Source organism: Alligator mississippiensis, chromosome 2, assembly GCF_030867095.1.
Source record: "Alligator mississippiensis isolate rAllMis1 chromosome 2, rAllMis1, whole genome shotgun sequence".
NCBI classification, from domain to species: domain Eukaryota; kingdom Metazoa; phylum Chordata; order Crocodylia; family Alligatoridae; genus Alligator; species Alligator mississippiensis.
In genome coordinates, this window is record NC_081825.1 from 287,087,030 (window position 1) to 287,099,902 (window position 12,873).

Below are 12,873 nucleotides of genomic sequence, written 5' to 3' on the forward strand. Positions count from 1 at the left end.
ACTTTCAGTAGTGGATGCTTCCAGCATCCCAGCCTATCCCAGCATCAGTGATGGCATCTAGGGTCTAGTAAAGGTATTATCACCAAGACAGCTGCCTCTGTCCCCAGAGCCAGAAAGGCAGAGAAGCAGTAATAAATGCTATAGAAAAGATATGAATGATTCTTCACATACTAACCACTGCAAAACTGCCTGTGGTGCATGAAAATTCAAAATGAGTGAACAGTACCCTCAAAGAAAGAAGGATCCAATTATAGGTGGAGGAAGAAAAAACATTTTTTGGGGGGCTGAGCATGCGTGCGCACACATGCCTTCTTCCCCCCCCCCCCCCCCCCCCCCCATGAGAAAGTCTGCAGGGGGGTGGAAATGGCCACAGGGGAGGACTGGCGTTGCCTGGCACCATGCTGGGCTGACCCCGGCTGCATTGGCCCCCAGCCCCGGCTGCCTCCTGGCCCTGGCCACACACTACCTGGAGGAGCCCAGAGCCGAGGGTCAAAGCAGAGCCAGCCTCAGCTGCACCGCTGGGCCAGAGGGCTCCTTGCCTCTGTGCCTCCTTGTTCCTGCTGCTTTGAAAGTGTCAGGCGCCATGTGCATCCTGCTGCTGAGCGGGCTGGGCAGTGAGGCACATGGCATCGCGCTGAACCACTTTCAAAGGAGCTGCAGCGAGGCAAGGAGCAGAGCGCAGCTCACAGCTGCAGCCTACCCTTGCCCAGTGCAAAGATCAGGGGACCACATGCTCCCCACCCTCCCTTGGCTGTCCATCATTGCATGTCTGGAGGAACCACTGGGCTCCGGTTGTCCCAGGACCCGATTCGCTGTGAATGGGGTCCTGGCCAGGCCAGGTCATGGGGCAGTCGGAGCCCAGTGGCTCATCCAGGGGTGTGGAGCTGAGAGTGGGGTGGAACTCCCCTTCCTCTGCTTGGCTCCCCATGGTGCGCAGCGGCGTGAGCTGCCTGCCCACACCCCTGGATGAACCGCTGGGCTTAGATTTTGTCCTATGACCTGGTCTGGCTGGGGCTCCATTCATGGTGAGCAGTGCCCTGGCTGGGTCATGGGACAGTCTCCGGAGTACAACAGGGAGCAGGGCAGAGGCAAGGGTGAATGATTTGCCCTGCCCCTACTGCACTCTCTTGCACTCTGGGGGCTGGTCTCAATCTGCTCTCCCCCCCCCTCCCCAAGCCCAGGGTGATAAAGAAAGAAAATTAAAAGAAACTTACCTACCTAAGTGTGGCTGGGCCAGCTGCGAGTGCACAGGGTATCCGAGTGTGCCCACCCCTCCCCTGCTTTGCTGCAGCAGCCTGTGGCCAGGCTGCCATAAGGCTATGCCTGCTGCTGCTCTCCATTTGGGGGCCTGTGCCCTGTTAGCACCCCCTTTCTGCCACCTATGGATCTAATCCCAAAATAGTGGATTTTTTCTGAGAGGATGACCTAGTCCTTGCATTACAAAATGCCATGCTCTCCTTGCCAAGTACTGTATTTATGAAAATCCTGGACAGACTTCCCCCTCATTCAACATGAGGGCAGGGAGCCTTTTGTCTTGGATTTGAGTAGAAGAAAGGGGCAGGGACAGGTGGCTGCAGTCCCAACACTGGCTTGGAGTTGAAGCTACAGCTGCTGCCACCTCTGTCCCCTGCTGCCTGCAAAGGCTAGTGTTCCTTCAAGGTGGCTGTGGGCGCATTAGATGCGGTAATACAACAAAGTCTCTGACCACCACTTTGACCATGCAGAGTGCATCATGGCTGCAACCCACGTGCATCTCCAAAGAGATGCAACAGATAGTTGATTTATTATTGGAGAGAGTGGAACTGCTGAGCATGTACATTGGTGAAGTGTTGTACTCCTTCAAGGACTCTACAGTATCCACAAGGCATTTGTACGTCAGCTGCAAATTACATGCTCTTAAAAATCAGAGGTAATCTAGGCAGAGAACATCTTCCTGCTTGCAAAACTAGACCCTTCGACATCCGGCTAGCAGGAGGTGTTTCAAATGTTTTCCTCATTTTTCTTCTAATGTCAGTCATTTACCTGCTTTTAGATAGCAGATTTGATATAACTGCTGAGAACCACAGTCAAACCTGTCAACAAAAAACCTCTTCCTCTTTTGATGCCATTTTTTTCTTGACAGACAGGTGGGTCATGGCACATGGCTATGCTGCCCAGTTTCAGTTATTACTCTCTTTCTAGCTCCCTTTTTACTCACTCTTGTTTGTACCCTTCTCATAGATGCTAATCTAAATAGGATGTTATATCTCTGCTTTTCCCGAAGAGGTACCTCTGGAGCAGAGAGGAGGGGGGACTTCTACTCCAAGTATTTCCTTATCCTTAAGAGGGTGGCTCTCTGTCCTGCCTTGTATCTGAGAACATTGAAAATGTATTATGGCATATCTGATCCAGGATGATAATATTGTTTCCATCATGCTTTATGGCTGTCAGTTTGTGGGGTGCATACTTCCAGGGCTCCCTATGGGTCCATGGCCCTACACTATAGATCTGGCATACAAGGTGGCATGGGGCCCTGGAGCCCAGATCCCAGTGGAAGGTGGCACATGCTTCAGAGGCTGACTCTCCTCATGGGGCTGGGTGGCAGTGATGTGGGGCCCTAGAGCCCTGATCCCAACATGTAGGGCTGGACAGAGGGAGCACAGGGTCTGGGGCCTTAATCTTAGTGTAAGGAGGGGACAGTTGGAAGTGGTATGGAGTCTGGGGGCTCTAATCTCAGCACAAGGGTGTTGTTCAGGGTCATGGGGCCCAGGGCCCTAAACCTGGCACGCAGGGCCCCAATCTCAGTGTGGGTGGGTTGTGGTCCTGGGTTGCGGAGCCCAATCCTGGCATACATGGCTGGTTGGGGGCAGCATGGTCCAGATCTGGGCATACTAAGCATTTGCTATTCATAGGGAAGCCTATGTCTGTCAGTGCTAAGTACCACCATTCAGTTTCTTCACCATGCTGATAATTTTTAAATAATGTTTATTTAATGTGCTGGGAACACATTTGAGAGGACAAGGCATCTGCGTTGACCCAAGGTAATCACTGTTAATAAAAGGTCGGCAGCCCAGTAGGTGATCTCTGCAGCTCTGAACTGTGCTCTTCAGCTCTTTAGCCAGTTATACCCCTTAGTAAACTACAGAAAATCATTCCTTATTCTATCACAGATGATAGAATTTATAGAAGCTTTCACTCCCTGTCAGCAAAGACATATCTCCCTGAAGACAATTTCTGATCACTGCAATCACTTCTAGCCATTATCAAATTGTGCACACACCTCTGAGTGATGGGCCACATGGCAGCTTGCACTTATATGATGCTGTTTGGTAGACTTCACCTGAAGGCATTTTTATCCTGGCTAAGGTTGGTCTGTTCTACAAAACATAAAATAAGCGGCAGAAAAGTGGTCACAGTATACCCTGTATTGACCCGTAGACAATGGCTTGAATCAAGGAAATGGAGCCAGCTGAATTGTCAAGAGTCTGTTCTTAAAAATAACATGACTCATAAATATCCTGGACCTGTAGCAATCAGACCAGTTCACAGTATTTTATGTGGAAGAGGAACACAAATACATCATTATGTATAACAGAAAGATGCTGTTTAAAGAGACTTTCTCATTGCCAGCAAGGCCACTAGCTTTCCATCTTTTGAGAATCAACAACCTAGCAGCCAGGAAGCGTAAAGTTTGAGAGGGCAGTATTACGATCACTGTTCAGCTGGATCAGGTCAGTCAGGATTCTTCAGTCTTTTTCTCCACAGGGATAGGGCTTCCTGTCAGCCATCAAAAGCAAAGGTGTCAAACTCAAATTGATTGGAGGACCGCATCCATAATTTTTCACTAAAATTTATTTTCTCAGTTACCTCTGTTTAAACTTGGCAGCACACCCTCTTTTGGAAAACATCAAGAGCAGTTTTCAGCATATACCAATTTTAAAGTTTGTGGATGTATACGCATTTGTTGCAAACAGGTCTGCAGATAGGTGAAAATGACTTATTTTCAAGAAGCATTTGCTACAGCTCCTATAAAAAATGAAGAGACCATAAGATGAGTTAAAAACAATACTTCAGATTTTTAAAGCATGGCTCCCATTGACTCCAGCTAGAACTGTTAGTGCTGTGTCTTATCTGTAAGTCAGACCTAAGCCTCAAGTCAGACACCTTAGTTACATAATGAGGATGGGGCAAGCAGGATACGAGCCCTGGGTGCTGGCTATGAGTAGATGCCAGAATTGCCTCTGGGAGCCTTTGCCACATCGTGGGCAGCCCTGTGCTGCCCCTGCCGGGCCATAGGTTCTAGGCAGGGCAAGGCAGCACTTCACCAAGCAGCATATCCAGGGGGCAGAGGTTAAGTGGAATGCTGCTCCCCCTTCCCCCTGCTCTCCTCCCCCAACCTGGGAGCCTTTGCCAGAGTATGCACAGCCCTGCTTATGATATCGTGATGTGTGGAAGGGGAGGGGATGGGAGAGAGCAAACAGTGCACAGGGTTTGGCCCCCAGGGAGCCTGGTCACAGAGTTGCTGCTGCCAGAGCAGAGCTGATGCTGCTATAGCAGTGGCAGCAGTAGCCCAGGAAGGTAAGCTTTCCCTTCTACTCACTCACTTCTACAGTGGTTGGAATACTCCTGCCCTGGATGCTCAGTGAGATCACTATGCCTCTGAGATGCCCAGAAAATGAAGAACATAAATTAATGACCACCTGTGCCTAGTTGATTGCTTATTTGTTTTTTAGGCACCTGGAACGGCAGATTCCACTGTGACATATTGACACCTGTATCATCAATTCCTAATCTCAGCACTCTGTTCAGTAAAGCTGAGCATTTAAATCTGCCACACAGACTTATATCACTTGTGCTCATGGACTAACTAAAGGATTAGTAGGTTACCATCCATCTACTGGTGGAACCAGCACTCAGGGCCATAATCTCCCTTGCCATTGATATTTTCTGGCAGTGAAGGAATTGGAAATCTTACTATTAGAGTCCAGGGGCAGAAGCAAGGTACGGTTGCTCCTTTCAAATTTGTGTCCCCTCCTCTCCAGTCAGTCCTTGAATCAGGCCTGTGTCTTCCATTACAGTGACTCCTTATCCCAGCCCTATTCTGAAAGATAGCCTATATTGTGTCATTTTGCTCTTCACAGTAGTCTCTCTTTCCTGCCACCAGATTGTCTCCCAGATATTGGTTTGTTTGTCCCCTGCCCACATTTGCTATTCCTGTAGACTCTTGATCTTAAACTCTCACCAGGGGCTGTTTCTTCAGTTTCAGGGTCCTGTGCATCTCTGCTGTTCCTTACTACTCAGTACCTTTTGCCCATCCAGTCTCAATTCTCCCACCATGCCTTGTCACATAGCCCCTACTCTTCATCCAGTCTACCGTTAGTCTCATTTCTTACCAATCATGCCTGCCTTCTTCCCCCTTCCTAGTCCATATTTTTTTTCTTTCTCCCTTGCCCCCTTCCTTTGCAGATCTGCTTCTCGTCCCCTCTGAATTGAAATTGTTCAGCATTCTCCTCCTCTCCCTGGCTTGGATCCAGCAAGAGGATCATTAAAAACAAGGGGAGATAGTCTTCCTGTTCCCATTTCACATGTCTGGACTCAACACAGCCCGTGGTAATCCAGTGCTGCAATTGTAGGATAAATTCTCTTCTGCTTCTCACTAGAGCACTGTGCAGTGCTTTGCTTTTTAACTCCTCATACTGTAATTGTGTATGAAACAGTGAAAATAAATAGAATTGGGAACTCCAACAGAAATGCGAATTGCTTTTAGAATAAAAATCATTAATTTGTTTGGTTCTGTGAGGATTTTTTTTCACTTAGTTGGTTATTTTTCCTTTAGGTTTGGCTGAGATACATTATATGCATGAGCTTCTCTCAAACATGGTTCACAAAAGGTGAGTTGAAATAACCAGTAATAAAATAACCACTCAAGTATTTCTATATGCTTAATTCTATTGTGATTATATTAAATTTGTTAAGTACAACTTTAATCCTTCAGCTATGTCAGTTCCAGTCCCAAAAGATATGTATCAGGTGATTATGCCTTTAAATATTTTAGTATTGCTGTGGGGCACTATACAAATATTTCACCAATTACATTTTGTGTAGGCTGCAAGTATATCCAGTCCATTCAAGTGTGACTTTAGAAGAACAGAATAATGTGTTTTTGACTCCTGTTCCTGGCTACAGAAAGGTACACAAATATTAAACCATAGATATTTAAAAAAAATAAAAACAGAAGATAATTTTGGTGAAAAAACATGTACCATATTCCAGTTTTGTTTAGATGTCAACTGACGACTTTCTACTAGGGTAAGAAATCATCCCTCAATTTACAGCCGTGGCCATAGTTTGCTGGCCACAGACAGACAGAGAGGCCGTACACTATATAGGAAGTGAAGAAATGTGCATACCTAAAAGTGTATTGTTCTGATCTTTCAAGACAACAGTGAATAATGTCCTGCACATGGATGCCAGTAATATTCTATGTGGGAAGAAGAGTTCACCAGCATTGTGCATGCTCTGCTGGATGGTGTTCTGTATTCGCTCAGTTTAGAATCTTGTTTGTTTTGTTTTCCAGATTTGGTAAGAGTATTATGGTGCTATAGCAGTAAATATATGTACCAAGAAACTATCAGGTTCTTTTCTAGTGGTGGAGTGCTATAGTAATGAAAACATCTAGAAAAAGAAAAATTAAATCCTGTAACACCATTTGATGTCTGGACATAAAATATGACTCTTCAGAATTTGCCCAGAGGGAGTTGGACTTCTTCCATCTAAATATATGCATAATTATGAGTAGATTCTGCTTTGCATGCTTACTTTTTCCCCCCTTTTTGCACTTTAACTAGATTATTCTGTCTACAAACATAGCTGAGAGTTCTTTAACAGTGCCTGATGTTAAATATGGTGAGTCTTCTACATAATAAGTAGGAATATATGTGTGCAATATTTTCTTGCTTTGTACCTGTATACATTTCTCCCCCCGCATCATTAACTAAAAAAGGTCTTCATCATCCTGTTCGCTGTGTGCAGCAGCTATTTTGTCAATAAGATTCCTAGCCCTCTACCTCAAAGTATGGGTGTTCCTTTCAACCTCTGATTATTAATAGGATAAAATATTGATATACTCTGGCAAAAAATGCTGTAGAAAAAGTGTCTGGTACTATTGATACATTAAGCACCCAGCTTACTATTGAGACATTAAGCACCACAAACTCAACCAGTTTGTCTTTAAAACTTAGTAACTTGGAGCAGAATATTTATGAGAGACCATGATTGCAGAACAGGGGGTGGGGGAGGGTTGCCAGTATTTGATTACAAATACCAAAGGAAATGCAAAGACACAAATGTAACATTATCATCCGGTCAACCCAGTTCCCCATATATTTTTAAGAAGCAAATTTTCATATGAAAGAACTCAATCAGGAAGAACATCCAAATACAGAAGCCTTTTGTATGTTTATACTTCAATATGCATTAAGTTTCTATTATATTTTATATAAGCACCTAAATCTCAGTTTGGAGTCATGTACTTCAGGTATCAAGTGCAATTTTACATATGTAGTTACCCCACCTTCTTTGAAGACATTAGTTTTTTGTTTGAGATTTCCCTTTGTGGCTTCACAAAACCAACCGGTGTCTGCATTGTACAAATCACTCCCCTCTGCAGTACTTTAATTAATTAATGTATTGTATGTTTTAAAATTTGCAGTTATTGATTTCTGTTTGACCAGAACACTGGTTTGTGATGAAGACACTAAATATCAGAGCCTGAGACTTTGCTGGGCTTCTCAGACTAATTGTAATCAGAGAAAAGGTAAGGTAACAATAGTTGTTTCCATAGGAATTTCCATGTTGCTTTTGAGACTTCAAGGAAAAGAGGGCGAGTTATGTAGCAGACCCGTGATAAATCCCCACCTTCTTTTATCCTATAGTTCAGGGTTCAGCAAGCTGTGGCCCATGGGTGTGGGGCTTTGGCTGCAGGCGTTCTCCCCATGCTACTGCAGGGATGAGAGCCAACAGCAGATTGCTCCTAGCACCTGCTTATTGGCTCTACCCCAAACTGGGTCAGTCCCTCCCACAGCCTAAAAAGATGCCAACCACTTGTATGGTAAATTGTTCACATTTTCCCAGGAGATATTTCTTGTTACTTAAAGTATTTATTCTATGATAATCATGTATATTATCTTAAAACACTGCAAATTATGCATAGATTCATAGATTATAAGGGGCTGGAAGGGACCTTGCAGATTATCGGATCCAGCCCCCCTGCACTAGGCAGGAAAGACAACTGAGTGTGGGTGGCCTTAGTGAATTAATTGTCCACTCTCCTCTTGAAGATTTCCAGGGTATGTGTTGCACCACCTCTGGAGGGAGTTTATTCCACAGTCTGGACACTCTGCCTATGAAGAAGTTTTACCTAGTGTTAAGCCTGAAATGGTCTTCCAGGAGTTTGTGGCCATTACTCCTGGTTTTCCCCAAGGGTACCATGGTGAACAGTTGTTCGCTGAGCCCTTGATGTATTTCCCTGATACAGCAGTAGGCTGCTACCAAGTCTTCTCTCAACCTTTGCTTTTCCAGGCTGAAGAGTCCCAGGTTCCTCCACCTTTCCTCGTAAGGTGCCTTGCAAGTCTCTGATCATACTGGTGGCTCTTCTCTGGACCCTCTCAAGCTTTCCCATGTCCTTGTTGAAGTTTGACACCGAGAACTAGATGCAGTACTCCAGCTGTGGTCTCACCAATGCTGAGTAAAGTAGAAGAATCACTTCCTTGGTTTTGCTTGAGATGCATTGGTTAATGCATGCCAGAGTATTGTTTACTCTGCTGGCTGCAGCATTGCATTGACAGCTCATGTTCATACTATGGTCTGTTATTACCCCTAGGTCCCTTTCAGTTGTGGTGCTAGTCAGTATTATTCAAATAATATTTCGTCTTATTAAATTCTATGAATGAAGTGAAGAAGGGAAAAGCACTAGCATCAGATGGGCTATTAGTGTTTTATCAACATCTTCAGACATTTGACTGTTATGCCTCTGGTAGTGTATGCTGTTACATATACATGCATGTAATGAAGAGGATTTGTCTTGGTCCATGAAGGAGGACCTTATTTTCTTTATGGTTTAAGTCAGGGAAAGAGCCACAACAATGTAGATCATAGAATCATCGAAAATTAGGGTTGGAAGAGACCCCAGAAGGTCATCTAGTCCCAACCCCCTGTTGCAAGCAGAACCATCTTCAACTAGATAATTCCAGCCAGGGCTGTGTCAAGCTGGGCTTTAAAAGCCTCCAAGGATGGAGATTCCACCACCTCACTGGGTAACCTGTTCCAGTGCTTCCTAGAGAGAGGTTTTTTTTTTTCCTAATATCCAACTTAAATGTCCCTTGTTGCAACTTAAGACCATCGCTCCTTGTTCTGTCATCAGACACCACTGCGAACAGTCTAGCTCCATCCTCTTTGGAACCCCCGTTCAGGTGGTTAAAGGCTGCTGTCAGTTCCCCCCTCAAGTCTTCTCTTCTCCAGACTAAATAAGCCCAGTTCCCTCTGCCTCTCCTCATAAATCACGTGCCTCAGCCCTGAACCATTTTCATTGCCCTCTGTTGCCCTGAGGGTTCAGGCCAACTGTCAGGATCTCAATATTGCGCTGTTAGGTAGGAGGGTGTGACACAATTGCAAATATACAAACACACAAATCAATTAAGTGTGCGCGCGTGCGCGGCCCCCCCCCCCCCCCAAGTCTAGGCACATGCATACCTACCACCAATTCAAGCACATACACTATACACCCCAAAAGTTAGAGAAAAAAAAATTGTCCATACCCGCACACTTGGTACACATACACAGATCACTTATTTGTATATCATGCAGACAATGACATATATACACACACTCTCTCTCTCTCTCTCTCACCAGTTCACACACATACAACCCACCTACACACACAGGCAAGTTCCTAACTTGGATGGTACAGTATGTATGTATGTGCTTGGGGTACCTGGGATACTTGGGGGAAGGTTAAGGTGAGAGAGAGTTAAAGTGTAGGGAGTGAAAGTTGCCAGAACTGGGATTAGAACCGGTGAACTAGAGAGAAACTGGTTGAGGAACTGAGGCTTGGGGTTACTTAAGGTCAAGTGGCCCCAGGGTTATTTGAGGTCACTGGTGCAAGGGGAAAAGCTTGGTGGCAAGGAGGAGACAGCCAGGAAAGAGAGAGGCAGAAACTTGGGAGCTTGGGGCTGGAAACTGAGGCTGACAGGTGAGGGATTGGGGGGTGGGGACAGATAAGTGGTGGCAAGGAGGAGACAGCCAGGAAAGAAAGTGAGGCAGAAACCTGGTTGCTTAGGGGAAAAGGCAGTGGGGATAAGACAGTGGCAAAGAAACGGGGTTTGCAGGCAGAGAGGAGCTCAGGACAGGTGTTGAAGGTGGTGGTGAGCCAGAAGCAGGAGAGGGAGAAATGATACAGAAGTTAGAGGGGCGAGGAGCAGAGATTGGAGCAGGGCTGGAACCGTAGTAAAGCAAAACCCAACTCAGGGGTCCAAATAACAGTTTTATTAAACAGACAACACACTACACAGCCCCATGAAGTTATTGGTTGACACACATGCACACGCACTCACAATAGAACCAACTTTCAAGGAAAGTGGTACTCGCTCCTACCCTGGGGGTCTTCAAAAGGAGGCTAGCCCAGCATTCTTTCCTGCCCATGGCGGGGGGTTAGACTTGATAATCTGCTCAGGTCCCTTCTGACCCTACCTACTACGAAACAACGGTAGCAGGAGAAAGACTCAGTGGAAAGGTTGGAGTCCAGGTAGGGAAGAGAAACAGTCCAAATCTTTGGTTGAAGAGGGGCTGGGGGTGATAGTTACCTATCCAGGCTGGAAAGGGGTTTTTGTCCAGTAGGTGTTGTCTGGAGGGGGGGTCGCCAGCAGGGCCTCTGGGTGGATACTGGTGTGGCATGGTGCTGGTTCAGATGGAGAGGGCATCCCAAGGAGTCAGTCTTCACTACCCCTTTCTATGGGGTAGACTACCTCTGATCTCCTATGGGAGGCCGTGTCCAGGCAGTGCCAGTCCTGTTCCAGAGGGTTCCAGGTGTTCTTACTGAGCATATGCAGCTCTGGCACAATGGTGGATTGCCGCATCTTTTGTTTCTTGAATGCTGAGGGTGGTTCCAATGGCTGGGTCCTTGGTCGAGGTATTGGTGTTGATAGTTCAGTCATTCAGGAGTTATTTTTAGACCTACTGCCATTGTCTCTCAAGCACCCTCATTCATCCCCTTTCATTCAGGAACCAAATTACATAGGAGGGGTAGTATGAGTCATAGGTTACACAACGGGCATGGGGATAAGATGGAGGCTTGACATGACTTATGCTAACTTACATATATAGGCCTAAAACAGTAATCACACAATATAGAAGCAGTAAAACAATCAACACGAACATAATAATTGTCACTTATAAAACAGTGGATATCTATATCAAAATAGCAGGGCACTTATTTGCAGAGGGGAGAGAAATAAAATTTACTACCTAAAATGAAATGTTAAAGCTTATCCTACATCTTGGTTTACTTATACTTATCTATAGGGAATAGAGAGGGAGAGACAAAGTCAGAAATGGTTGGGGAAGGGGAGGGAATGCATTTTAAAAGAAAAAAAAACAACTGGGGGTTTTGCTACACCTCCACTAAACTCTCTCCAACTTTTCTATAGTGGGGCCCCAAAACTAAACACAGTACTCTAGATGTGGCTTCACCAGTGCAGAATAGTTGGGAATAATTACTTCCCTTGATCTGCTGGCAGCACTCCTACTAATGCAGCCCAATATAATGTTAGCCTTCTTGGCAACAAGGCCATGCTGCTGACTCATATCTAGTTTACTGTCCACTGTAATCCCAGTCCTTTTCTGCAGAGCTGCTGCCTATCCAGTTGGTCCCAAGCCTGTAGCAGTGCATGGGATTGTTCCATCCTAAGTGCCGGACTTTGCACTCATTCTTGTTGAACTTCAGGAGATTTCTTTTGGCCCAGTCCTCCAGTTTGTCTAGGTCACTCTGAATTCTAGCCCTACTCTCTAGCATACCTATTATTCCCCCCAGCTTGGTGTCATCTGCAGACTTGCTGAGGGTGCAGTCCATCCCACCATCCATAGATTCATAGATTGTAAGGGGCTGGAAGGGACCTTGAAAAATCATTGGGTCCAGCCCCCCTGCACTAAGCAGGAAAGACCCCTGGGGTCAGGTGATCCCAGCGAGGTAACCATCCAATCTCCTCTTGAAGATTTCCAGGGCAATGTCAACCTCCTCTCTCTTATCCAAGTGGTGAGTTACCTGGTTATAGAAGGAGATGAGATTGGTAAGACAAGACCTGCCTACGATGAAGCCATGCTGGCTGTTGTTCAGAATCCTCATCACACATAGATTCTTTGATGAATTTTTCCAGGAGTTTGCCTGGATTAGAAAATAGGCTAATTAGCCTATAGTTGCCTGGGTCCTCTCTCCTCCCCTTCTTGAAGATGGACACAACATTGACTCTCTTCCAGTCTTCAGGGACCTCCCCCGAGCACCACGAGTTTTGGACAAGTTTCAGCAGAGGTCCCATGATGACTTTAGCCATCTCCTTCTGCACTCTTAGATGAAGTTTCATGGATTTGATAGACATTAGGGCTGGAAGGGATTTTGCAAGATCATTGGGTCCAGCCCCCTGGGTCAAATGATTCCAGCAAAATAGGCATCCAAGCATTTCTTAAAGAAATCCAGAGTAGGTGCCTGTACCACTTCTGGGGGGGGAGTTTATTCCAGGCCCTGGGGACTCAGACAGTAAAGAAGTTTTTCCTTATGTCCAGCCTAAAACGGTCTTCCAAGAGTTTGTAACCATTGGACCTAGTCTTCCCATGGGGTGCTTTGGT

The 12,873-nt window shown here is 45.8% G+C and overlaps 1 protein-coding gene across 4 annotated transcripts in view; it reads left to right on the forward strand.

The window, feature by feature from the left end:
• TDRD9 (tudor domain containing 9) overlaps window positions 1-12,873 on the forward strand; it is a 154,817-nt gene that overhangs the window by 66,926 nt on the left and 75,018 nt on the right. For all 4 annotated transcript variants that reach the window (XR_002088404.2, XM_006258013.4, XM_059723275.1 and 1 more), the window contains 4 exons: window positions 5,816-5,870; window positions 6,085-6,169; window positions 6,828-6,885; window positions 7,691-7,795. Coding sequence is in view for 3 of the 4 variants with exons in the window: in XM_006258013.4 (XP_006258075.1) it covers window positions 5,816-5,870; window positions 6,085-6,169; window positions 6,828-6,885; window positions 7,691-7,795 (303 nt within the window). In the remaining variant the exon portion in view is untranslated. The remainder of the gene's footprint in view (window positions 1-5,815; window positions 5,871-6,084; window positions 6,170-6,827; window positions 6,886-7,690; window positions 7,796-12,873) is intronic.